General features: G+C 52.4%; 1 protein-coding gene and 1 long non-coding RNA gene across 4 annotated transcripts in view; both read right to left on the reverse strand.

Annotated features, from left to right (window-relative positions):
• Positions 1 to 15,689, reverse strand: part of TBX1 (T-box transcription factor 1) — a 58,862-nt gene extending 43,173 nt beyond the window's left edge. The window contains exon 1 of one of the 2 annotated variants that reach the window (XM_077307964.1): positions 15,306 to 15,689. In XM_077307964.1, the coding sequence (XP_077164079.1) occupies positions 15,306 to 15,450 (145 nt within the window). In that variant the 5' untranslated portion in view covers positions 15,451 to 15,689. The remainder of the gene's footprint in view (positions 1 to 15,305) is intronic. The other variant, XM_077307965.1, reaches the window with a different exon arrangement.
• Positions 15,690 to 20,456: 4,767 nt separating this feature from the next.
• LOC143823001 (uncharacterized) lies at positions 20,457 to 23,914 on the reverse strand. 2 transcript variants are annotated; one of them, XR_013226351.1, is made up of 4 exons: positions 23,866 to 23,914; positions 22,779 to 22,813; positions 22,495 to 22,592; positions 20,457 to 20,607 (listed from the first exon to the last, which is right to left on the reverse strand). It is a non-coding gene; the product is annotated as an uncharacterized LOC143823001 (long non-coding RNA). The 2 variants fall into 2 exon arrangements; XR_013226352.1 differs by lacking the exon at positions 23,866 to 23,914 and adding an exon at positions 23,382 to 23,502.
• Between the last annotated feature and the right edge of the window lie 214 nt (positions 23,915 to 24,128).

The raw sequence follows: 24,128 nt of genomic DNA on the forward strand, positions 1-24,128 counted from the left end.
GGAGGACGGTGAGATCCGAGACCTTCGGCAGAGCTTTGGCCCTGGCTTCGAGAGCAACGCGCTTCCCTCCCAAAAATTACATTTCTACAGAGCCGCGCAGAGGGGAAGGTGACGATCGGAAGAGTATTTCTGGCCCAAGTCGCTGGAGATGGCCCGGGAGCACCCGAAAGAGTCGCGGCATTTGTGGCAGGGGAGGAGCTGCCGCGATCCCCGGCTGCGATCCGGAGAAGAGAGCAGAGGCTCACGAAGGCTCCTCCCTGCCCCAAGGGGCTTTCGGGTGCTCCTGGGCTCCGGCTGTGAAGGTCAAGGGAGGGCGAGGCAGCACAGGGCCCGTGGCGAGGGAAAGGGTCCCCCTTTCGCTCGGCGGCTCCTTTTGGGTTCTCCATCGAGGCCCCGGCAGGCGCTGCTTCCGGCGGTTTGCTGTGCAGGGCCTCGGCCTCGGGGCAAATGCCCCTCGCCCGCATCGTAGGGAGGCCTACTCGAAAGGAAGCCTCCTCGCCTGCGGCTAAAGAGCAGCAAACTCGAATCTGGCGATTTCTCCAATGGAAGCGCCTGTGCCTTCCCGGGCATTTCATCCCCATTGACCAGAGCGGAATCGAGGAGATTCAGGCGATCACCCCTGCAGTCCTGGCCATCGACTCAGCCCCAAACCCGGGCCAGCGAGCATCAGCCGGGATCACTTGGCGCACTTTGGGGAAGATGTTTAGGATCCTGAAGATGGAGACGGAAGGCAGGCAGACAGGCAAGAGTGAAAAGCCATCAATAATTTGAGGAACGCCGAAGGAAGGAAGGAAGGAAGGAAGGAAGGAAGGAAGGAAGGAAGGAAGGAAGGAAGGAAGGAAGGGAGGGAAGGGAAGGGAAGGGAAGGGAAGGGAAGGGAAGGGAAGGGGAGGAAGGGGAGGAAGGGAAGAAAGGAAGAAAGGAAGAAAGGAAGAAAGAAAGAAAGAAAGAAAGAAAGAAGGAAAGAAGGAAGGAAGGAAGGAAGGAAGGAAGGAAGGAAGGAAGGAAGGAAGGAAGGAAGGAAGGAAGGAAGAGAAATGGGAGGAAGGGCGAACTCTTTCCCGAATGTTGAGAGGAATTCTCTTTTTACAAACTTGCAAAGATCCTTACAGCTGAACCCAAGTCTTCCAGATGGAAAAGGCGTGTTAAAAATCCGATGCCAGTGGTGAGCGGCCCGAGATCCCCCCTCTGCCGCCCAGCCCTGCTCCGGCCGTTTCATCAAGCCTCGATTTCTCCCGCAAGAGGCTGAGTTCGACCCCCGGCTGGCCCTCCCTGGGCTCCTCCGCTGCTTCCGCGCGCGGCCTCCCCGGCCGGCCGAGCCCGAGGCGGGGATCGGCTCGGTGGGGCGTCCCCTGGGAAGCCGCGGGCGAAGCGCCTTCACCTTTCTCGCCTGCAACGTTAGAAGGCCAGCCCGCGAAACAGGATCGCTTGCCGCGGCTCGGCCGGGCGCGGGGCTTGTGCAACGCGATACGCCGCCTCCGTCCGGCCCTCGCGGGGGGTGGGTGGGGGTGGGGGTGGGGGTGGGTCGAACCTGCACTCCTGAAATTTAGAATCCGGACTGGACTACAAACCAGTTGAGGCATCTTTGCCTTCATGGTTCATGACCCGGGTCTCTGCCGCAGGGTTTTCTATTGCTGTACTCCGCCTTGCGTCTTGGCGAGAAAGGCGGCAGAGAAAGGCAGGAGCCCGAAGAAAGAAGCCGCTGGGAAAGTGAGCGTCGGGCGGCTGCGACGCTCGGATGTTTCGTAACGTTTTTATTTTCAGACCGCGGGGGAAGAGGTGCCGCCATGTCGCTTCCAACCAAGGACTGACCTCCAAAAAGGGCCTAGCATTTCAAGATTGCCCGTATGTTGTCGTCCCTGACCAGGGTGGGCCGGATTCTCACGGTCTCGCCAAACCTCGGAAGCAAAGCAGGGTCGGACAGGGTTAGTGGGAGACCCCATGGAAACGTCACTGGAGGGGTGGCCACGCTGCAGATGCCCATGGACTACAATTCCCATGAGCCATGAGCATGCTGCAGATGCCCATGGACTACAATTTCCATGAGCCCCTGCCAACAGGTTATGCAGGCTATTCCTTCATGGGAATTGTAGTCCATGGGCATCTGGAGAGCCACCGTTTGACCATCCCATGGCCCACCGGATGGCCATAATTCGGCTCCCACTCAAGCCCATTTCCCACCGCCAAATCATACACGACTGGCATGATTCCATAGGGCAGGGGGTGGCCAAAGGGTGGCGCCCCAGGTTCTATGGACTGCAGTTCCCATGAGGCCCTGCCAATTGGTTATGCTGGCAGGGGCTCATGGGACTTGTAGTCCATGGGCACCTGCAGAGTGCACAGAGTTTACCGGCTGTCATTCCCTTCTCCCTCAGTCTCAAAGCGGTGCACACACACGGGTGGACTCGGTGTAGAAATCCTACTCTGGACGGCAGATCTGCTGCAGGCGAAGGGAGCTGGGGCCGGGTCGAGGTGAGCTTCAGGCCGCATCAGTAGCAGCGGGGAAAAGCCAAAATTTAGTGGTAAGTAGGGGATGAGCTTCCCGAAGTCCCTGCTCCCTTCTTTAGCTAGCAAAGAGCCAGAGTCCAGGAGCACCTGAAAGACGAACACCACTCGTGGCTGAGATGGAGCTTTTGGGAGTCATGGCTCAGTTCTTCAGATAGCAAAACCAGATCGGGAATCAGATAGGCAGCCAGCGAGGTGTGGTGGCTAAGAAAGGAGGCCTCCGCTCCTCCACGGTGCAGCCAGTTGGGTAGCCTAGGGCTCCTCACTGCCCTGATAACGCTGCTCTCCTGGAGCAGTAACATCGGGGCTCTCTCAGCGCCACCTACCTACCCCACAGGGTGCCTGTTGCGGGGAGAGGAAGGCAAGGCGATTGGAAGACGCTTTGAGACTCATTTTTTCGGTGGGGCAGGAGCTTTCAGGTGTGTCAGCTCTCTCCTCCGGAGGCTTCGGGTCTTCCCAGCCACCGCTCGGCTGGCGCCTCCTTGAAGCTTCCTGCATGCCGGTCAGGGCCAGGTTTTCAACGGGTTTGGTGCAGAACGCTTTGACCTGAAGGCGGGTCCAGTTGGTTTGGATGCCCCCGCGCAGTCCCGGGCACGATCCAGACCTAGGTCAGCGCCTGACCAGCAAGGCGATGGATTTCCACACACCCTTTAACTCCCCTGTTAAACCGAAAGGATGGGGGGGGGGGTTCTTAACTCCTGCCGGAAGCCCCTCTGAAGTATTGCCGGGTATCCCGCACAAACGGTGGAAATCCAGTGGCCTCTTGATAGGGTGGGCAAAAGGACCCATGCAAAGAAATTTACGCCCCTCGTGGGATGACAGCTCCTAGGAGTTTTGTTGTTCTTTTTCCTACAAGGATCAGGAGACTTTTGAAGACTCTCTCCTTGTAGGAGAGCCAGCTTGGTGTAGTGCAGGGGTAGTCAAACTGCGGCCCTCCAGATGTCCGTGGACTACAATTCCCATGAGGGCTGCAGTTTGACTACCCCTGGTGTAGTGGTTAGGAGTGCTGACTTCTAATCTAGCGAGCTGGGTTCTGAAGCCGCTTTGAGACTCCTTCGGGTAGAGAAAAACTGCGTATAAGAACCAACTCTTCTCCTCCTTCCTCTCCTTCTCCTTCAGTAATATCAGGGATCTCTCAGCCTCACCACAGGGTGTCTCTTGTGGGGAGAGGAGACTCCCTCGGGTAAAGAAGAGCGGCATATAAGAACCAACTCTTTTTCTTCCTCTTGGGCCCAGCCACCTGCGAACCACGGATCTGAAGCTGAACATCTATTTTCAATTTACTGTGAATGAAGTCCAGGGTCACAGATTCAGGTGAGCAGCCCTGTCGGCCTGAAGCAGCAGAGCAAAATTTGAATCTAGGGGCACCTTGAAGACCAACGGAGTTTAATTCTGCACATAAGCGTTGCTACCAGAAGGACTACAATAAAATCAGAGTCCAGTGGCACCTTTAAAACCAACATAGAGTGCTTGCACTCGAAAGCTCACGCCCTGAATAAATCTTTGTTGGTCTTAAAGGTGCCTCTGGACTCCGATTTTATTGTGCTACTTCAGACCAACACGGCTACCCATTTGAATCTACCTGACAGAGTCTGCATGGCGGGTGCCCACAAAAGCTTGAATAAAACTTGCTTCGTCTGAAAAGTGCCTCTGGACTCAAACTTTGTAAAGGATTGCACAAAATTAATCCACCTGGAAAAACCTCTAGCCTTTTATTAGTTACCCAATTTCGGTCTCCCTACAGCAGAACCGTGCATGTCGCAATAATTACCATTGTAGACCTCTAACGCCATTAATGGTTTACGGATATGAATAATATTAACCACTAATGTAGACATTTTAAGGCAAGGTGAACCTCTGGAGATTTGGAGCCCCTCGAGGAAATGTTAACTCTGCAGGGTGTCAATTCTTAGTGATGGCTCTATTCAGATTCTCAGGTTTGAATGGGGCGGAACTGCAGGGCGGGGGGGGGGGGAGCAAGTTGAACCAGTTTGATGTTTTATTGTTTGGATGGTTTGTTGCGACCCGCCGTGAGCCGGTTTCCAAGAGTGGTGGGCTATAAATCCAATTAGAAATAAATAAAAATAGGTTCAGTGGATGCTGGCGGGGAGATCTGTGAGATCAGATGCTAGTTATTAGGCCTCAGCTGTAGGCTTGGCGGAACAGCTCTGTCGGAACTCTTTAAGGCCCCACTGGGCACTGACCTCATTTGACAGAGCATTCCACTGGGCCGGAGAAGGCTGTGGCTCTGGTTCATGCTGATTTGATCTCTTTGGGGCCAGGGATCCGGCCAAGCTTCCACTTTTCAGCCCTCCCAGCTCACTCACTGGTGTTTACAGGGGGACTGAATAGATCCTTGTGTGTTGTAGATTCCTGCTCCCACCCTCTGGACTCAAATTTTCTCTCCTCTCATTAGGAAAGATGAGCCACCCCAGAGAGAGAGAGAGAAGCTACAGTGCTAGGAGGGAGAGGAGAAGGGAAATCAGCAGCTCCTTCATTTCTCTCCCCATCAGACACAAACGCACACACACACACGCACACACACACACACACACCTGCCTGGTTATGCGGATGCCTCTCTTTAAATAGGTGCAATATCGTGACATCAGATGAGGACATTTTCCTGGAGTGGGGCCTGCTCTCCCCGCCAGGCTATTTCCACACTTGAGAAGCCTGACACAACAGGCAGGCCAACCTCTCAGGAGCTGCTTCCGACTGATTTGTTATTTATTTTTATACTTGCATCCCACCCTGCTTCACCCAAACATTAGCTGAGCCAGCATCCTGACTTCAGCAGACCTTGCAAACCGTATTTTTATTTTCCTCTGTATCCAACCCTTGGCCGAGGGAAAGCGACAGAGAAATAACCCTCTGATGACACAAGGATGCCTTCACCCTCCCTTTGGAACCATTTACATTTGAGTAGGAGTGTGCAGCTTCACCATCCCCCAACCAGACACATTTCCTGATAAGAGAAAACACACGCCTGTTTACATCTGCCCCAGTGCTTGTTTTACAATGGATCATCTAAGGACTGGTGTTCCGCCTTCCACCCTCGGCTGGCTACTGAATTGGGCCATATTTCCCGGATGGTGCAACCCGAGAGTCTCCACCACCAGCACTGAGAGCCTTGGCACTGCTCTAATTGAGCGTGGATTGCATTGTTGATTCTTTGCTTCATTCCTTGTTGTGTCTATCAAGCAATGCACAGTGGCAGCCAGGGCTTCAGAGCAGATTGGAGAGATGAGAAGCTGATGGACAAGGCCTGATGCAATCAGCCTCTCTCAATGTTTTGATCGTGGAGGGAACCCCTGAAATATTTTTGTGGAATCCCGGAAGCGGTGACAGGCCTCTTCTAAGAAATGGGCTCAGAAGTAAAATTCAGGAGCCAGCCAGTCAATGGACTGATCACTTACCTTTTCTACAGACCAGGGCTGAATCTGAACATACTTTGTTTATTCTGTTGTGGATCCTGCTGAATTCAGATCGATTTGAACTCGGGTCTCCCCCCCCCCCCATTGAAGCAGAAAAATGTTCTGCACATGATTAGGGAAGCTCAGAAGAGGGGGGGAGCCAAGCGCAGCAGGAGCTTCTTTCTTTTTTTGAAGTGGGGGGGGGGAGAGGATTGGAGACAGCAGAGGAGGGGGAATAAATCCAAGAGGCAAATAGACACACTGGTGTACATGCATATATTGTGTTTGCGTCTGAAAACTTATGCCTTGAATAAAACTTTTGTTGGTCTTCAATTTGCCACTGGACTCAAACTTTGCTCCTCTGTTTCAGACCAACATGGCTACCCACCTCATCCTTGTCTGCCTGGCCTTTGGGAGTCAACACATCCCGAATCAGGACTACATAGCCAGATTGGGACTGAATTGCAGGAATGGATGGTTAATCCTCACAGCAGTTCTGTTCAATGACAAGAATCATGCTTTATAGTCTGGAACCACGAATGGACTTGGTTCTCTGCTAAAACCCGATTCTGTATTTGTTCCGTATTTGCCGAAATGCTACACTGCGCATCACATTCCAGTGTGCGCTATCTGTGTTCATCTAAGTCAGGGGTAGTCAAACTGCGGCCCTCCAGATGTCCATGGACTACAATTCCCAGGAGCCCCCTGCCAGCGTTCGCTGGCAGGGGCTTCTGGGAATTGTAGTCCATGGACATCTGGAGGGCCGCAGTTTGACTACCCCTGATCTAAGTGGTGCCTATCTGTAATTGAACCTTATGCCATTAAAGGTAATCTTTCTCTCTATCTTTTCTTTGCATAGAAATCCAGAGCGCCTTGAAGAACTCCACCAAAGCAAAGCTCTATCCAATGAGGCAACCAGCACTCCTACAGGAGGGACACTTGGTTGCATCACATGGGAAGAAAGAGTCACTGTTCAAGGCAGAGACCAGACAAAACCAAACAGAGCCCCATAAAACAGATTCCGTCACCCCAGCCCTGCACAGCGACAGAATCCGAGGCTTAATTATAGCCAGGGCAGGCTGGGACAGGCGTGGGCCTGGCAGCCTGCCTTGCAGATCAGATCTCCATGGTGGGATGTCATCTCATTGCCACTCCCTGGTCCAGCCCAGATGCCAAAACCCAAACTGCACAAGCCACCCGCCCTGGATTGCTTCACGGCCTCAGCTGTTCTACGGAAGGCCTCGGCTACTCGTCTCTAGGCAACCTGAGAGCCAAAGATGGGCCAAGTTCTGTGCCCAGAAAAGGGGTCAAGGGCAAATCTGGGAAAGCTGGAACGCCATCGAGGACAAAGCCCTGCAAGCTGTGGAACCAGAGCAGCCCTTCTGAACCAGGGTTTCGTGAAATTCTGGGGTTTCTTGGCAGCCCTGGAAGGGTTTTCCAAATGGGTGAGAGTTCATTAATTTTTCATATATTTTTTAAAAATTGTTAAAACATTTATTGGGTGAGATGACCATAAATAGTTATGTTGGCCTCCCCTCCCCTCCCAAAATGGCCACTGATGGGCTGGAAGGGGCAGGGCCCCAAGTGGGCGTGTCCACAGCTCTGCTTCCCAACCATATTCTGCATGATCCTGCCACTTCTCGCAGCCTGGAGAATATTTCAGGAGTTTCACAGTGGTAAAAAAGTTAAGACACATTTGAGTCTGATAGGATCTCGGAGGCCAACAAGACTTTCAGGGGATGAGTGTTCAAGAATCATAGTTCCCAGTGGGGCTACTGGATTCTACTGCAGATCAGCATGGCTACCCTCTGAATTAAAAAGGGAAAGGGAAAAGAAGAAAAAGAAAATTAAATCTTTATGGGGTATCCAGAGGGCAGATGGGATGCTAGCGTAACTGATATGTGAAGCACAGAGTTCGAGTCCGGTGGCCCCTTTAGGGCCCCAGGGAAGCACGCCTGGCCTTGACCGGGGCCAGGGCCTTTTCGGTCCTGGCCCCAACCTAGTAGAATGAGCCCCCAGGTGTTCTGCAGGGCCTGCAAAATGGAGCTCTTCCGCCAGGTCTATGGTTGAGCCTGGGGTCGGTAAGGAAGATTGATGCCTCCCCTTTATCTTATAGAATCTTAGAGCTGGAAGGGGCCATACAGGCCATCTAGTCCAACCCCCTGCTCAACGCAGGATCAGCCCAAAGCATCCTAAAGCTGGCCTTTTGTGGATCTATCACTTATTGTCCAGCATTATCCAACATCTTGAGCCATCTAGCCCTCCTGCCCAGGGGTAGGGTTGGGGTGAGATCTTATTTTTGCCATGTTCTTACTTTGTTGTGATTATAATTGAATTTTTATGTCCTTTCAATGGGTTTTTTAACTTTTATGGACATGTAACCCACCATGAGCCAGCTTTGGGAGTGTCAGAGAATAAATATAATAATAATAATAATAATAACAACAACAACAATAACAACAATAATAACAATAATAACAATAACAATAAACAATTTTAATTCAAGGTCTAAACTTTTATGTGCATGCGTACCTCATCAAATACCTGACCAAGTGTGCATGCGCACTAAGTTTATACCTTGAATAAACCTCGGTTGGTGTTAAAGATGCCCCTGGACTCAAATTTTGTTCTGCTGCTTCAGACCAACACGGAGTCCCGCCTGGATCCTCCTGGTATGTGAAGGGAAAGCTTTCGATGGAAGTCAAGAGCTTATTCACAAGCCTCTATAGAAAGGAAGACGGCTGAGGGGAGCATGTGTTCCATGCGCAGATTCATGCCGCCTGTATGTTCTTCCCGCTCGGTGTGAGACCTCCCATGTGCCTCTTCCTAATAAAGGACTCACCTCTCTCTCAGGGTTCGGCCTGTGGAAACTTGATGGATTATTAATCAACATGTCAATTATCGGGGGAGTTGAGTTTTGTATTTGCAATTATGCAAATGAGCTCAGTCACGCTGGCTTTTTGTGGATCTTTTCCTTTGAATCTGGATACAGTTCCATTCTTAATTGATGTAAAGGCTGCTGACCCCTAATCTAGGAATGATGACTCAAATGGGGTGTTATTTTTTGTTTTTATTTGCTACAGTGTGATCCACTTGCTTCTCTTGACAAAGGCCATTTTCAATCTATTGACCGTGGAGGTACCGCTGACGTCTCTTTCAGGCTTCAGGGTACCAGGAAGTGATGTCGGCTGGCCATGCCTCCCTGCAACACACCCCAGAGGTGACAGAATTCACAGGTGGCAAAGGTTTAAATCAGGGGTAGTCAAACTGCGGCCCTCCAGATGTCCATGGACTACAATTCCCAGGAGCCCCCTGCCAGCATTCGCTGGCAGGGGGCTCCTGGGAATTGTAATCCATGGACATCTGGAGGGCCGCAGTTTGACTACCCCTGGTTTAAATGGTCAGGGCCCCTCCCCTTCCCACCCCCTCCAGGGCCATCATTGGCCACTTGGGGAGGGGGCGGGTCAACCTGCCCAAATAAGGGTAGAAATCTTCCACACACCCCAAATAAAGCTTTCCCCTTTTTGCTCAGAGCTGGAAACAGAAATGAAATAGGAGGGGCAGGACCCAGTGAAGGACCAGACGCAAAAGTAGTAATAGGGCACTGGGATACCAGTATGGTGTATCAAATGTTACAGTATAATAAACATAGATCCAAACGAGTAGCCATGTTGGTCTGCAGTAGCACAATAAAATCAGAGTCCAGTGGCACATTTAAGACCAACAAAGATTTATTCAAGGCGTGAGCTTTCGAGTGCAGGCCCTCTTCTATGGACTGACCATCAGACTTCTAAGGAATCTTCAAACTTCAGTTGGTTCTTTAATGTCCAGAATATTAAACAGGGCGTGTTTCACGGCGTGGCTTTTTCAAGGGACATCGATTTCAATGCTTTCAGCGGGAAACTTCAATGATTTCTGGTGGGGGGCTGGAAAATTGAGGCAAGCAGGGACCTGGGCCACAACATGCACAGGGTGAATCCAAAGTGGCAGGCCCTTTCAGTGATTTCACAAAAGAAGGGTCGGAGCTGATTGGGTTGGTTCACAGAGGAATCCGAACAGCCAAAGCCCTCTATGCGCAGCATGCGTGCCTTCTATTTTAAGGCTCTGGAAAACGCAGGCCCAGGGACTAATCCTCTCGGATCTGCACTTCCCTTTCTTTGAATTCTTAAAACATGTGTACAGAACATCCACCCAGCTGACAAGAGGCACACTTCTCTATTTGTGTCTTGGAAATGCACAAGGACTCGGCACGAGACTGCATTTTCTTCTGCCCTGGGATGTGGGGTGTGTTTTGCAATGCATGCAGTTTTGTGGGTATTTTAATTGTCCCTCGCGCTCCATGACTTTTGGGTGGGCTCTAACTTGGAGAACCAGGTTTGATTCCCCCGCTCCTCCACACACAGCCTGCTGGGTGACCTTGGGCTAGTCACAGTTCCCTCAGAGCAGCCCCACCTCCCTCACAAGGTGTCTGTTGCCAGGAGAGGAAGGGAAAGGTGTTTGTAAGCCAGCTTTGGACTCCTTCAGGTAGTGAAAAGCAGGGTCTAAAAAAAAACCCAGCACTTCTCTTTTTCAGCTATTTAACATGCCAATAAAATGAAAGTTATTTGTATGACATTTGTTACCTTGTGCAAATTCATCTTTGTACACATTGGTGTTAGAATCCCTGTAGGTGAGAAACAGGATGAGTACTTTGGTATGTTCATCACATTCTCCTTTTCTACATTTCAGAGTTCTAAGTACACATTTTAATTACACCTTTCTCTATTTTATCTTCCCATTTATTCTCACACTCTTACCTATAAGTATTCCAGGACACTGGATCTGAGGTAGTGTGGGCGCACACAAAAGCTCATACCTTGAACAAAATTTTGTTGGCCTCAAAGGTGTCCCTGGACTCTAAATTTGTTCTCCCTCCAACAGACACCCTATGAGGAAGTAGAGGCTGAGAGAGCTCTGAGAGAACTGTGACTGGCGCGGGGCCACCCAATAGGCCTCCTTTGCCTGAAAGCAGCTCACAGTCACCTTCCCTTCCTCACCCTGCAACAGACCCCCTGTGAGGGAGGTGAGGCTGAGAGAGCTTTGACAGGACTGCTCTGTACAAACAGCACTATCAGGGCTGGGACCAGCCCAAGGTCACCCAACTAGCTGCATGTGGAGGGGCAGGGAATCAAACCCGGCTCGCCAGATTAGAAGCTGGCTCGGATTGGCCACTGCTGCGTGAGATGGGACACTGGACTAGACGGGCCATGGGTTCCGGCCAGCCCACTTACATTCCAACTGAGAAGCAAAAGAAATCCTGCCAGCCACTCCACTAAATTCAATATTTTGGGGATGGAGGGGCAGGGATCGCCAGCTGCCCTCCTCCCAGTCCCAAATATATTTGCTTGGAAGTCAGGGCTGCTAGAATCTAGGAGAGTTTCCAGAAAGGTGCCCCCGGAATCAGGCAAACAAAGGCCAGGCTGTCCAACGGATACGTTGACAGAGGAACCGTGTTCGGAGGGGAAATGAAAATGACCCTGGAGAAGGAAAATGAAACTTCATAGCTCTGCTCTTGGCCCACCGTTTCTGGATTTGACAGCAGGGTATAGTGTTTGGCATGTCAGTCTATGATGTGGGGCAGGGGGAGGAGGGGCACCAGCTTCAAACTCTGCCAGGGGAGCTAACTCAGTGACCTTCGTGGGTCACTCACCTGCCACACTGGGTGGCCCAGAAGCCGAGAAACTGGCTAGGAAGAAGTCCGAAGAAGAAACATCTTGCATTCTGGTTAACACAGAATGCCTTAAGCATGGATCCGTTAAAAGACACATTCTCATGGCTTTCCTCTGTGGCCTTACTACAATTTAAAATGCAACAGCAGCCACGCTGATAAAGACAGAAGGGGAGGGAGAGAGACCCATATCAGAAGTTTCTGGGGGGTGGGAAATAGATTCCGGTGGGTCTTCTGAAGCAGCATGACAAAATTTGAACCCAGCAGCACCTTTCAGGCCAGCCAAGTTTTACTCGGGAGAGAAGCTTTCATGGGCAGGAAAATGTTACCGAAACGTCTGCGGTTTTTCTTCGTTTGGGGAAGGATGCTCTCCCAGTCATAAGGCGTGGAAAAATTTCCTCTAGTAGATTCTCAAATACTCATGCCAATACTTACTAGGTTGTTTAAATAAAACATCATGTGGGTGTCCTGAATTTTATCCCAATGGCTCTCCTCCTTTGGCTGGGAGAAAAGATACTTTTGAATTGGTTTTCCAGGTTAAATTGAACAGTTTTGGGCCCAAACCCTCCATCATTCTGATATTCTGACCTGCCAGTCCTTGGTTTTTTCCAAGCAATGCCATAGATCTTTGCTGGAATATGATACCAAATGTGGGAATTGTTTCCCTGTTATTAACCGGGTGTGGGTCATTTTCCTGAATAAAAATAATAATAATAAAAATCCCAAAATTCTCATATGCTGTTGCAGAAATAATAACTGGCAACCTAAAGAGGCCAATCTGGAAAATAGCCGAGAGCCTAAAAGATTGATTTCATAGGGATGAAACCAAATGTAGAAAAATATAAAATATAAAAAATATTTATCATTAGTGCTCCAAAATGTTTAAGAGCCATAAATGTGCATCTATTTGGTATACATAAAAATCTCAGTGAGTATGCCAGTAATTTATTGATATGTTTATTAATTATATTTCTATACCGCCCTTCCTTAAGGCTCATCACAGGTCAATATACAGGTCCACACACCTCTGATGATGATCCGTAACCAGATCTGAACTTCTTGCCATGACTGGGGCACTCACGGGGTGGTTTTCTGCGTGCCAAATAGGTCTGCTTTTATGGCTTTTAAATCTTTATGAGCTCTAGCAACAAATTGTTTCTTTTTGTCTACATTCAGAAATAGTAATCCATCTCAAAACAGACTGGGCCAAGTCCGATTGTAAGGAAATCACGACCAGGTGTAAGAGGTTTTGGAAATCAAGGCTTCAGTTACTTAGAGAAAATCTCCTTGGCTGATTTTACAGATATGCTCAGAGCTGGATAGTCTGCACCAGCCTGATCTGGTGAGCTCTCAGACCCTAAAGGGGGCTAGTCCTGATTCCTGCTTGGATGGCAGACCACCAAGGAAGTTGAGAGTCCCTTGCAAAAGCAGTCCAAGGCATCCCCCCCCCAGAAGAAAGAAGAGAAGAAGGAGAAGACCTGGCTTTTCACTTCCCGAATGAGTCCCAAAGCGGCTTGCAAACTGCTTTCCCTTCCTCACCCCACAACAGACGCCCTGTGAAGTACGAGGAGCCAAGAGAGCTCTGAGAGAACTGGGACTAGCCCAAGCTCACCCAGCAGGCTGCATGCAGAGAAGGAGTGGAGAACGACCAAGCCCAGTTCTCCAGATTAGAGGCTGCCAATCTAAAGGACGCCGCTCTCCCCAAGCGAGCCACACACCTCCACCTCCTTCTGCCGGGACTGCTGCTGCCCCTGGAGTGGGGTGGACGGAGGTCCTAAGCCGCAGTCAGGATGAGATCACCCCAGATCCCCATGCTGCACTTTGGCGAGGTGAAGTGCATGGTGGGCTCCGAGCCTCCCCCCCCCCAGTCTCTCTCTCTCTTTTTCTCTCTCAGACTCAGGCGGGTGGCCTCCTTGGTCTGCAGCAGCAGCCCAGAGTTCGAGTCCGGCAGTCCCCTTTTATGACCACGGCAAGCTTTCTCATGTCTAACCGCCTCCCTCCGACCCAGCAAAGTGGCCGGCCCCGGAACTCCCCTTTCAGTGTCCCACTAAAGGTGCCGCCACACACCCTCGAATCAAACTGGCATCAAACCTAGGTGGGTCTTCAGCGGAGCTGCGGGACTCGAACTCTGTCCTTTCTCTAGAAGCCTGAAGGCCGATCAAGTTTCATTGCAGGTCTTAGCTTTCCTGGGCCTGCAGCCCTCTCAGAGGGGCAGTTTTATTGGGGGGGGGGGTCTAAGTTTTCCTGGATAGGCCCACAGGAAGGTTTATCTCCAGGATAAACCTTGGTTTGTCTTCAAGGTGTCCCTGGCCTCAGACTTTGTCCTGCAGCTTCAGGCCAACCCGGTGACCCTCCTGAAGGTCTCTCTCTCTATCCCCCCCCCTTCTCGGGACTTCAGCAAGACCATTAACCCTTTCCCTCCTGCTTTCTCCGGCTCAGGTTTCAGGCTTCCCGGGGGTCAGTCCAGGAGCCAGGAAAACCTCAGCACTGCCTTCTGCTTTTTCCTCCACGGAGGGAGAGTCTCTCTGCCGACCCACCCAGACACCCGCCTTGGATCCCGTCTCCGTAGCCCTCCATTGCCCTCCAGGGACCCCTCCGCAGGTTTTGCACCCAGTCCCTGAAGGAGACTCCAGGATCTTGGCGAGGGATCCTCCCACGCGGCCCCCGGGAGAAGAGGAAGGGACCGGTCGCCTGGCCTTGATCCCGGCTCTGCTGTTTACGGGCACCCCACCACACCCCTTTGGGAATTTGCATTTTAATCGACAGCTGCACGTCGGAGGAGGGGTGGGGAGAAAAGCTGGGGCAGGAGAGAGGGGCTAAAGTTGATTCAGGACAGCAATAAGGCACCGAATTAACACAGGTTTTCAACTGTCTTAGGATCCCCCCCCCAGTCAAGAAAATCATTTCCACGGCTGCGATCCACATACCAGCTAAGCCGGAGTAGCCGACTGAGTTTCTCAGTGATGCTTCTCACTTTCCGGGTAGGGCCCGGTTGAGTTTGACTTCTCGTCGGCCGGCTTCGCTGGTTTGAGGCTCGTTCCGAAAACACGCGTCTGCAACCGCCGCCGGGAAACGGGCGCGCCGGGCCAGGATCGGGTTCGGCTTACTCAAGCCCTCGGGCGGGAGGGAAGCGGGAGCGACTCGCGTGTCAACAGCCCTGCAATCTGTTTCCAGAACAAGAGCAGCCCTCTCCTTCCCTCCCTCCCCCGCGGTTTTGCTCCGGCTTAACGATCACCTGGGAGCGAATTCGGACCAGGAGGAAAACCGAAGTGAACCCCGATTCCCGTTCCCAGGCGCAGCAAAGCCACCGAGAAGCCATAGAGCCTAATATTAATGTTAATAATGACGGCATGAATTAATATTAACAATAGCAACGATCTATTATTATTAATAATTATATCGCTAATAATCATGCGGTAGACGGCGCGAGGGTTCCAATCCCACGCCTCTTTACTTGGGCGTAAAGAGCCGGACGGACTGACTCCCGAGTCGCTCCTGCCCGCGTTCCCCAGGGACCCAATCCGACGGAACGCAGCCGCTCTCCGAGTCAACCTGCTGCGAACCGAACTGCGGCGCTGCAATCCTAGACACACTTAGGGGGGGCAGAGAAGGGAGTCCTTTGTAGCCCACCCCCCTCCCCGTCGGGCAAGGAAGGCAGAGCTCAGCGCGGAAAGACTTACGGCGGATCGCCTCCTTCTGCCGAGCTCGCAGCTCCGCCGGGTCTCCTCGGAGCCGGAGGGAGCGCGTGGGGCCGCGCAACCTCTTCTCTGCTCTCCTCGACGGGCTTTCCTCTGCTGCAACAGACGCTGCCCGGGACCGTCTCATTGGACGCCGAGCGACGCCCTCAACGCCGGCTGGAGCGGCAGCCGGAGCCCCCCTCGGCCCCCCCTTCTGCCTGGCTGGGGTTGGCCCCGGAAAGGCCCTGCTCCAGGCCCGGTTGGCTTTTGGGTCACGGACGGGGTCCCCTCTCGGCAGCCGGCTGGGGCTTCCCCACGACCCCGGGGCGGCACTGTCCCCTGCCAATACTTGGAGGGTGGGGACCCGGGGTGGGGTAGGCGTTCACGTGCCGGACAAGGCTCTGGGCATTTCGGGTCCGAACTCCAAGGAGTTGCAGGTTCGAATCCTCTTAGAAGTTCACGCCCTCTCACCCTCACCTTAAAGGAGCGGGAGACTGTGGAAGCCGCCTTGGGAGAAAGGCGTGGTATAAATTAATTAATACATGGAACACTTGCTTCCCTCCCCAGTGAGTGGAGTCACGATTGGGGGGAGGGGAACGCGCATTGCTGGACAGGCGAAAATCAGGCTGTAGATGGGGGCAGGGAGGAGGAGGAGGAGGAGGAGGTGGAAGAAGAAGAAGAGTTGGTTCTTATATGCCGCTTTTCTCTACCTGAAGGAGTCTCAAAGCGGCTTCGCCTTCCCTTTCCTTTCCCCTCAGCAGACAACCTGTGTGGAATGTGAGAGCCAGTTTGGTGTAATGGTTAAACAGCAGTAGTAACTCTGTGGAGCAGTAGTAACTCTGGAGTAAAGTAGTAGTAAATATGGAGTGGAGACGGGCAAAAAAGTATCAATCTCTTGTGGACTGTCAGTGGGTCACTCCTGTGCCACCCTTCCTGTATTCTCTCCCTCTGGCTTGCCCACCCACTCCTCCATTTTCTATCCTACCCTATTTTTTGCAATGACCCTTCCTTTCTCCTCTGTCCCACAGGAGGCTCCAGCCCGCTCTCCTGCCTTTTCAGTTCCTTCACTTTCACACTCCATCTTCTTTCCCATCCCCCACCTCTCCTCTTTTCCATTCCTCTATAAATCAAGGGCCCTCTTTGGCTCTCCAGGCCTTCTTCAGGATATGAAGGCGGTCCCTCCCCCCCCCCCCCCCATTTCAAGGAGCCCCGTCTGGGCCAGGCAAACATCGACCACAGCTTCTCCCTGTTCCCAAGCTAATCTTGATTAACCAAACCAAGGACTCCCTAGGGGAGTGGGACTTTGGCTGACAACCTACCACTTCCGGGGTGTGTCTGCCCCGCCACTGGAAAGGTGGGAAGCTCTGAGCATGTGCAGAGTGCCTCCCTCCCAGGAGTCACACAAAGGCACGCTTCTCACTTGCCAGATTAGAAGTCCACACTCCTAACCACTACACCAAGCTGGGTAATCTTGGGCCTGCCACAGTTCTGTTAGAGCTGTTCTCACAGAGCAGTTCTGTCAGGGCTCTCACAACCCCACCTCCCTCAAAGGGTGTCTCTTGTGGCTTGGGGAAGGGAAGGTGATTGACAGCCGCTTTGGGACTCCGAGTAGAAAAAAGCAGGGTAAAAGAACCAATTCTTCTTCTTCTTCTTCTTCTTCTTCAGATCAACACTTCAGTCAACATTCAAGTCTCTGCTAAAGGGACAGGGCTCCCCCACCCCCTCCAGGCCGTTGGCAACCCCTCCTTCAAGCAAAAAGCCAAACCAGAAGCAAATGGGTTTTTGGGTAGCTTCCCGGCTCCACCAGGGAACTCCCCGCCAGCGCTCCAGGCCACCCGACTACTGCGAACCTAAAGATCCGTTCCCACGCAGGCAGCGGGCCTCCATCTTGGAACAAAGCCTCTTGGGACAAATGGGGTTTACTTCCAAGTAAACTTGCTTCGGGATCTCCAGCGGCGGGCCCAGGGCAGTGCAAAATCGGGAGAGGCCCACGGGCTGCGGGTCCTCTTTTGTGTCCCCCCTCCCCCTTTGGCTTGGCGGGCGCTTCGTTTGGGCTTCCCCCTGTGTCTGGCGGAGCCCCCCCCCCCCCCTCTGCAGGGAGATGTTTTGTCTAGGAAAACGACTCTTCCCCGACAAGGCAGCTTCAGAGGGGCTGGCAGCTGAACGGGGAGCGAAGGAGGACCTGAAGGAAGCCTTCCAGGCTTTAGGGTTTAGATTACCCCACCCCCCACCCCAATCCGAATTGGGAGCCGAATCCGGTTCGGGTGGGTTGGCTTTAGCTTTGCAAAGAGTCCTGCCTCGCGGGGAGACCGCCTCAACTACAGTGGAACTTCACCTTCTGCGAGATCCTCTGGCAAATATCCCTTTGCTCGCAAGCAAGGGAGGGATCGACTGCGGATCTGGTTGGGAGGCCACGGAGACGCCTCTTTGGGAAAAGGAGCAAGAGTTTTGCGCCGGAAAATGTTCGGTTTCAGAATTGACCATTTACGCACTGGAGGTTTCATGCCGAGCTGCAAGCTGGAGTTTTAGTCATGGCAGGTTGCCCCACCTCTTCCTGCACCCACCTGGGGGAGCATTTGACCCAGTGCACCTCTTCTGCCCCCCCCCCCATCTGTGCTCCTGCATGGGATCTGGGGCAGTGATGTTCCCAGTGCATAAACGGTCAATAGGCAGTCTAGTCCACCGACGTTTACCCGGGGTAGATTCGGATGGATCGCCGGGTCGATCTGAAGCAGCAGAACAGAGTTGGAGAGTTCAGTGGCACCTTGAACACCCAGCGAGGTTTATTCGCGGTACCAGAAGAAGGGTGCTTGGAAGAAAACTTGGGCCTCCGGCACTCCAACTTCCTTCTGCTGATCCGGAATAAGACCTGGGTAAAGTCTGGATATCCGGGGAGGTATTCTGGTTAATGGCCAGCCCTAACTGACTAACCGGGATACCCCTCTGGAAATCCTTCCTTCCTTCCTTCCTTCCTTCCTTCCTTCCTTCCTTCCTTCCTTCCTTCCTTCCTTCCTTCCTTCCTTCCTTCCTTCCTTCCTTCCTTCCCTCTCTCTCTTTTTCCTTCCTTCCTTCTCTCTCTCTCTTTTTCCTTCTTCCTTCCTTCCCTCCTTCCCTCTCTTTTTCCTTCCTTCCTTCCTTCCTTCCTTCCTTCCTTCCTTCCTTCCTTCCTTCCTTCCTTCCTTCCTTCCTTCCTTCCTGTTTAGGATTGCCCTCGAAGGAAATGTAGACCCGGAATTACTTCTAGAAGCAAAAGCGCTCAGCGGCGGCGCTTCCTTGAGGGGGGGGTTATTAGAGGACCGCGGCTTTAGCGGGAAGTGAATCCCGTAGGTCGAAGGCAGCAGGGAAATTGTAGACCCCGATCATTGGATGGGTCGACTGTCTCCAGGAAGCCGCAGCCCTCCGCGTGCAAGACCCGAGCGAGAGTCCGGGAGGACATTAATGCGCACCGTGGAAATCAGAGTCTCTCTTCCAAGGAGCTTCTTAAAGAATCGCCGGAAGTATAACAGATCGGATTTAGCCTAAACCTAATTCAGGAATACTTAGGACCCGATACTCCTTCCTTCCTCCCTTCCTCCCTTCCTCCCTTCCTCCCTTCCTTCCTTCCTTCCTTCCTTCCTTATGCCTTCTTTCCTTATTTCCTTCCTTCACTTTCTTTCTTTTGCTTTTTCTTTCCTTCCTTCCCTCTCTTGTCTTCCTTCTTCTTGAGAAGACAGATTCCAAAATGAGAGAAAACAGCATAAAATAAAAAAATTAAAATAAAGCAAATGATGCAAGAATTGGTTTGCAGAAATCAAAAAGGGGTGGGTGGGAACAAAACGGTTTCGCTCGGTTGTGACTCTGGTTTACGGCTCAAGCCCACTCCAAGGCATTCCGGGACAGCATTGCGCTGTTCGATCATGTTTGTAACGGTGGATGGTTGTAGTATTCGATATTTCCCAGGAGTCTGTCGCATCGGACCCAGGAGAGTTCCCTCTTTAAGAGACGGCGATATTTAGATGGCAAACCCAAGCACGGTTTAAAAAAAAAATAAAATCGCACGCCTTTGCAAAATTCGTTCACTCTTGTGCTCCCTTACTGGCGAGTAAGACCTGTGGGATGCAACCAGGCTTACTTACGAGCAAGCGGCATGTGGCCATTGCCTCCGCTGGGAGTTATGTTGCAGTCCAGAATAGTATTAATACTGGGGAGGTTGACGGTTTCTTCTGCTGGGGGGACAGAACCAGAGAGAGAGAGAGAGAGAGAGAGAGAGAGAGGGAGGCTGCGTTTTAATCCACAAGGATTTACGTTCGAGTAAATCCATGCGAAACGAGGAGAGGGGCTTCTGTCTGCCGGCAAAAGCTCCTCTTCGGGCCGGACTATTAAAATTCCCCACCCGCCCCCTCCCCAGATTCCCTTAACATCTCTTGCAGCGACCCGGATGTGGAGCCCCGTTTAGGAGGGGAACCGAAGGAGCCGATCCCGAGCACATTTTATCCGTGGCACTGAAATGAAGGGGATATTTCCAAGCACCCCTCGCTGCGCTAGAGCAGTTATCTGTGTCTGTATGCATACACGTGTAGGCGTGTATGGAGTCCAATGGCACCCTTAAGACCAACACGATTGTTCAAGGCGTGAGCTTTTGAGTGTATATCTGAGACCTTTTAGCCCAAGGTGCCACTGGACTCAATTTTTGTCGTGCTCCTTCAGACCCACACGGCTACCCGCTTGAATCTACCTATATATAGATGTGTGCCTATATATGAGATATTTTAAAGACCAAGGGGGGGGGGAAGACTCTGGGAAATCCGCAATGGAAGTTTGGGTATCCACAGCGTTAAATTGGCAGGTCTGTGTCCCTATCCGCTGCATCCACTTACAATATTTGACAGAAGGTGCGATCCTAAGCGTGTTTAGTCTAAAGCAAGCCCCCTTGGATTGCTCTGACTGTCTTTACAAGCACCTGCAGACTTCACAGGTACAGCTGTACGCTTAGAAACTTTTAAATATTTCATTGCCTTCTGCTTTCCCGGGACTGGGCCTGTGCAGGACGTCGGAAATCGTTCCTTTCTGAAGTTTGCAGATGTCCCGGGAAAAGACCGGCCAATTGCTTTGGGGAGGAAGGAAAAGATCTGGACAGAGACAGGGAGAAATTAACAATGTTGTGAATTGGGTGTATGACTCAGCTCTTAACGAGTCTCCATTTTTAAGAGCTGCAAGGGGTTGGGGAGCTCGAAAAGAAGAAGTTTCGGTAGACCACATTTTGTTTTTCGTGAATACAGCCTGTGGTTTTCCTCCGGTTCTTCCGCCTGGGAGTAGGGATTTTCTGCTTTAAAGAAAAAGAGGTAAAGGGCAGGAATTCAAAGAAAATTCATTCATTCATTCATTCATTCATTCATTCATTCATTCATTCTACATTTGTATACCGCTCTCTCCTAAGACTCAGGGTGGTTAACATAGAACAGAACAAGCCATTAAACTGACTGAATATAATAAATAAAGGGAACAATGGTAGCGACAATAAACAGAATAACATTCTAACAGTGAACAATTGAACAGGCCCCTGGCTGGTCAGATCTGCCGCATGGGTTTAAGGGAGGTGGGGTTAGGGGCCCAGTAGGTGTTGTTTAGTTTTGGCCGACCTCAACCAAACTCCCTCCCTTTTGCAGGCCCTGCGGAACTGTTTTAGCTCTGCCAGGGCCCTGATCTCCTCTGGGAGCTCAGATTCATATCCTAAGGGGCTTGGGACCACTTTTTGCCAGTACTGGAAAAGGACTGCAGATGGCTCCACTGAAATTTGGGCGATTTCCCTCCTTCACACAGCCACACAAAGACACGTGAGCCAGCCAGTTTCCTCTGATCTAGGCCTTCCGACGTGTGTAAGCAGTGCCCGGGACTCTGCCGGTGCTTGTAAGAACCAGAACAAAATTTGAGCCCAGGGGCTCCTTCAAGATCAACACAGTTTTCTCCTCCTCCTCCTCCTCCTCCTCCTCCTCCCATATGGTTTATTTGGGTCCTCTGCATCCACACCCCTTCAGCCGGGCCAGGAAGCAACCATTCAAAGCGCCCCTCGTACCCAGAGGGGGTGGATGGAGCTGGCCATTAAGAAGCGGCTGGCCGTGACCGGGGCAAATTGGACACCTGGCTGGTGGTCATGGCCGGATTTTCCTATAGGCTAACTAGGCTTCAGGGCCTCTTGTGGCGCAGGGTGGTAAGGCAGCCAAAATGCAGTGTGAAAGCTCTGCCCCTGAGCCTGGGAGTTTGAGCCCAGCAGCCAGCTCAAGGTTGACTCAGCCTTCCATCCTTCCGAGGTCGGTAAAATGAGTGCCCAGCTTGCTGGGGGGATAAACGGTAATGACTGGGGAAGGCACTGGCAAACCACCCCGTATTGAGTCTGCCATGAAAACGCTGGAGGGCATCACCCCAAGGGTCAGACATGACTCGGTGCTTGCACAGGGGATACCTTTACCTTTAACTAGGCTTCAGCCTAGGGCCTCAAGATCAAGAGGTGCCTATATTCCACATTTTTTATAAAGGTTAGTACCAATCACAACATATTGATATATATCACAGTAATGATGTAGTTTATTCTCTCATGTAATTTACAAACTTAAAAATGGGAGGTGAGAGGACCACATAAGTGGAATAGCTTAGGGCCTCTTTTCATGTAAATCCGGCCCTGCTGGTGGTGCTTGGAGGGCGGGGAGAGGAGCCTCTGAGCCCCGGAGATCTGTTTAGGGCAGGGGCGCCCCAGCCCCAGGACTCTCCTCTCTGCGGGCAAAGGGCGAAGGGGTGGAGGGGTCGGCGCCCTCCAACCCACCCTCCAGACGCACAGGCCAAACCTCCAGCCCATCCACCGGGAGCCAGGCTGAGCGGATTCGTGTGATCCTCTCTGAGCGGCTCCGTTTCTAGGACAGAGTTCGAGTTCAGCGGCGCCTGGAAGGCCGGCAACGTTGAATTCTGGGGAGAAGAGCTCTGATCGGAGGAAGTGTGCAGGCCCACGAGAGCTCCTACCAAGAAGTAAACTTCCTCGGTCTTCCAGGTGCCCCTTCGTTCTACTGCTCCAGTGGACCATTCCGCACACGTTGGATCGTGCACCTCCAGTGTGTTTTTGCAAGGGGGCGCCCTTATGTGGAACAGGATAATCTACTTCGAAAGTGCATTATCTTGTGCAGAAATTGCATTCCCTTGTGCAGGACGGGACAGGGTTGCTCACCAGAATCCGTATAGCTTTCGTCTTTCTGGCCGAGGCTGAAGGCGGATTGTCCTCATTCCTCACGCACTGAATAGCGCCTTTTCCGTGTGCTTTTGCGGCTGCGCGAAACAAGACAAGTGCCCAGTTGGCAGGGGCTCATGGGAATTGTAGTCCATGGACATCTGGAGAGCCACAGTTTGGCCACCCCCCCTCGATCTAGAACATCTGATTGGCCGGCCTCCCCCAGGGAAATTTCTACTGGAACATCGAGAGTAACTTCCATTTCTTCCCAAAACAAGACTCACCCAGTGCTCCAGGCGCCGGTGGATGTTTTCGGATCCTGTAAAGTTTTAAGATAATTTGTGGTTTTTAATGCTTCGTGTTCCTGTGGCTGGATTTTACTGAGCGGTGTTCCCCGCCCCGGGCCTTACGGGAACAACGGGCTAGCAGAATAAAGAGGCGCCATCTATTTCTTAACCCGGATCCCGGCCCCTCCAGGCCCCGCTGCCGCGGCCTGACGCACTCTTACTCGAGAGGAGAAACTGCGGCTGCTGCCTGCCGAGGGTCAGTCCGCGAGGCCAAAGGGGTTCTGGAACGGGAAGATCCCCCGGGCGCCAGAAGCCTTTCTGGAGAGTCCCCCCTCTCCACCCCACCCTCTGCACCGGCCGCCGCTGAAAGCCACAACCGAAGAAGCCGGTCGTAAAGAAAGAGTCACACCAAAAAGGACAAGCCGGTCGCCAGGCGGATCTCCCTTTTCCTGCCGCCACTGACAAACCCGAGCCCCGGTCGGCGCCATCCGAAAGCCAGGAGCTCAACGGAGCTTAAGTCCCCCCCTCCCTTGATCCGAAGAGAACTGCTCTCCCCGCCTCCCCCCCCTCTCTGATCTATGACTTTCGTCTCTTTCAGACCTGCAGATCCCATCTTTGACGTGGTCTTTTCGCGCCCAACCGGCCCTGGTCAATTTCACCGCCCTGGTCAATTCCACTGGTCAATTCCACCGCCCTGGTCAAATCCACCGCCCTGGTCAATTTCCCAGCTCAATTTCCCCGCCCTGGTCAATTTCACTTTGTGCGGGCGCTGCGTCACGCCGTCCCGGGTCAAGGCGCTCGGGTGCAGAGGACCCCGGGCGGAACGACCGGCTGAGGCCGCAGCGGCCGCGGCTCAGAGAGGACAGGCTAGCCCCATCTCGTCGGATCTCGGGAGCGAAGGAGGCTCGGCCCCGGCTGGCCTTTGGGTGGGAGGCAGAGGCAGGCAAGGGCAAAGCGCCTCCCAACGTCTCTTGCCTTGACAACCCCACCGGGAACTCCATAAATCTGTTGTGACTTGACGCCACCCCCCCCCCCCAATACATTGATTTGAGCAACCCTGTTTAGGATTGCGTTTATCACAGACCTTTGCTTGACAAAGCCGGGTTTCATTCTGCCTGCCACCCCCGGCGGTATTTGCGCCAAAAGCGCACCCCGCGGGGTCAGAGGAATCAGACGTAATTCGCAAAAACCAAAGCTGGGAATAATTCGCTATCACGTGTGCGTTTCCCAGGGCGCCGATTTCTTGACTTTAAAAGGCCAGGAGATGCCGGAGGGAAGTGGAGTCAGTAGGACCCGTGAAAGGGGGTGGGGAGGCTGTTCATGAAAGGGGTTGACGGTCTTTTCTTG

Source organism: Paroedura picta, chromosome 13, assembly GCF_049243985.1.
Source record: "Paroedura picta isolate Pp20150507F chromosome 13, Ppicta_v3.0, whole genome shotgun sequence".
Lineage (NCBI taxonomy): Eukaryota > Metazoa > Chordata > Lepidosauria > Squamata > Gekkonidae > Paroedura > Paroedura picta.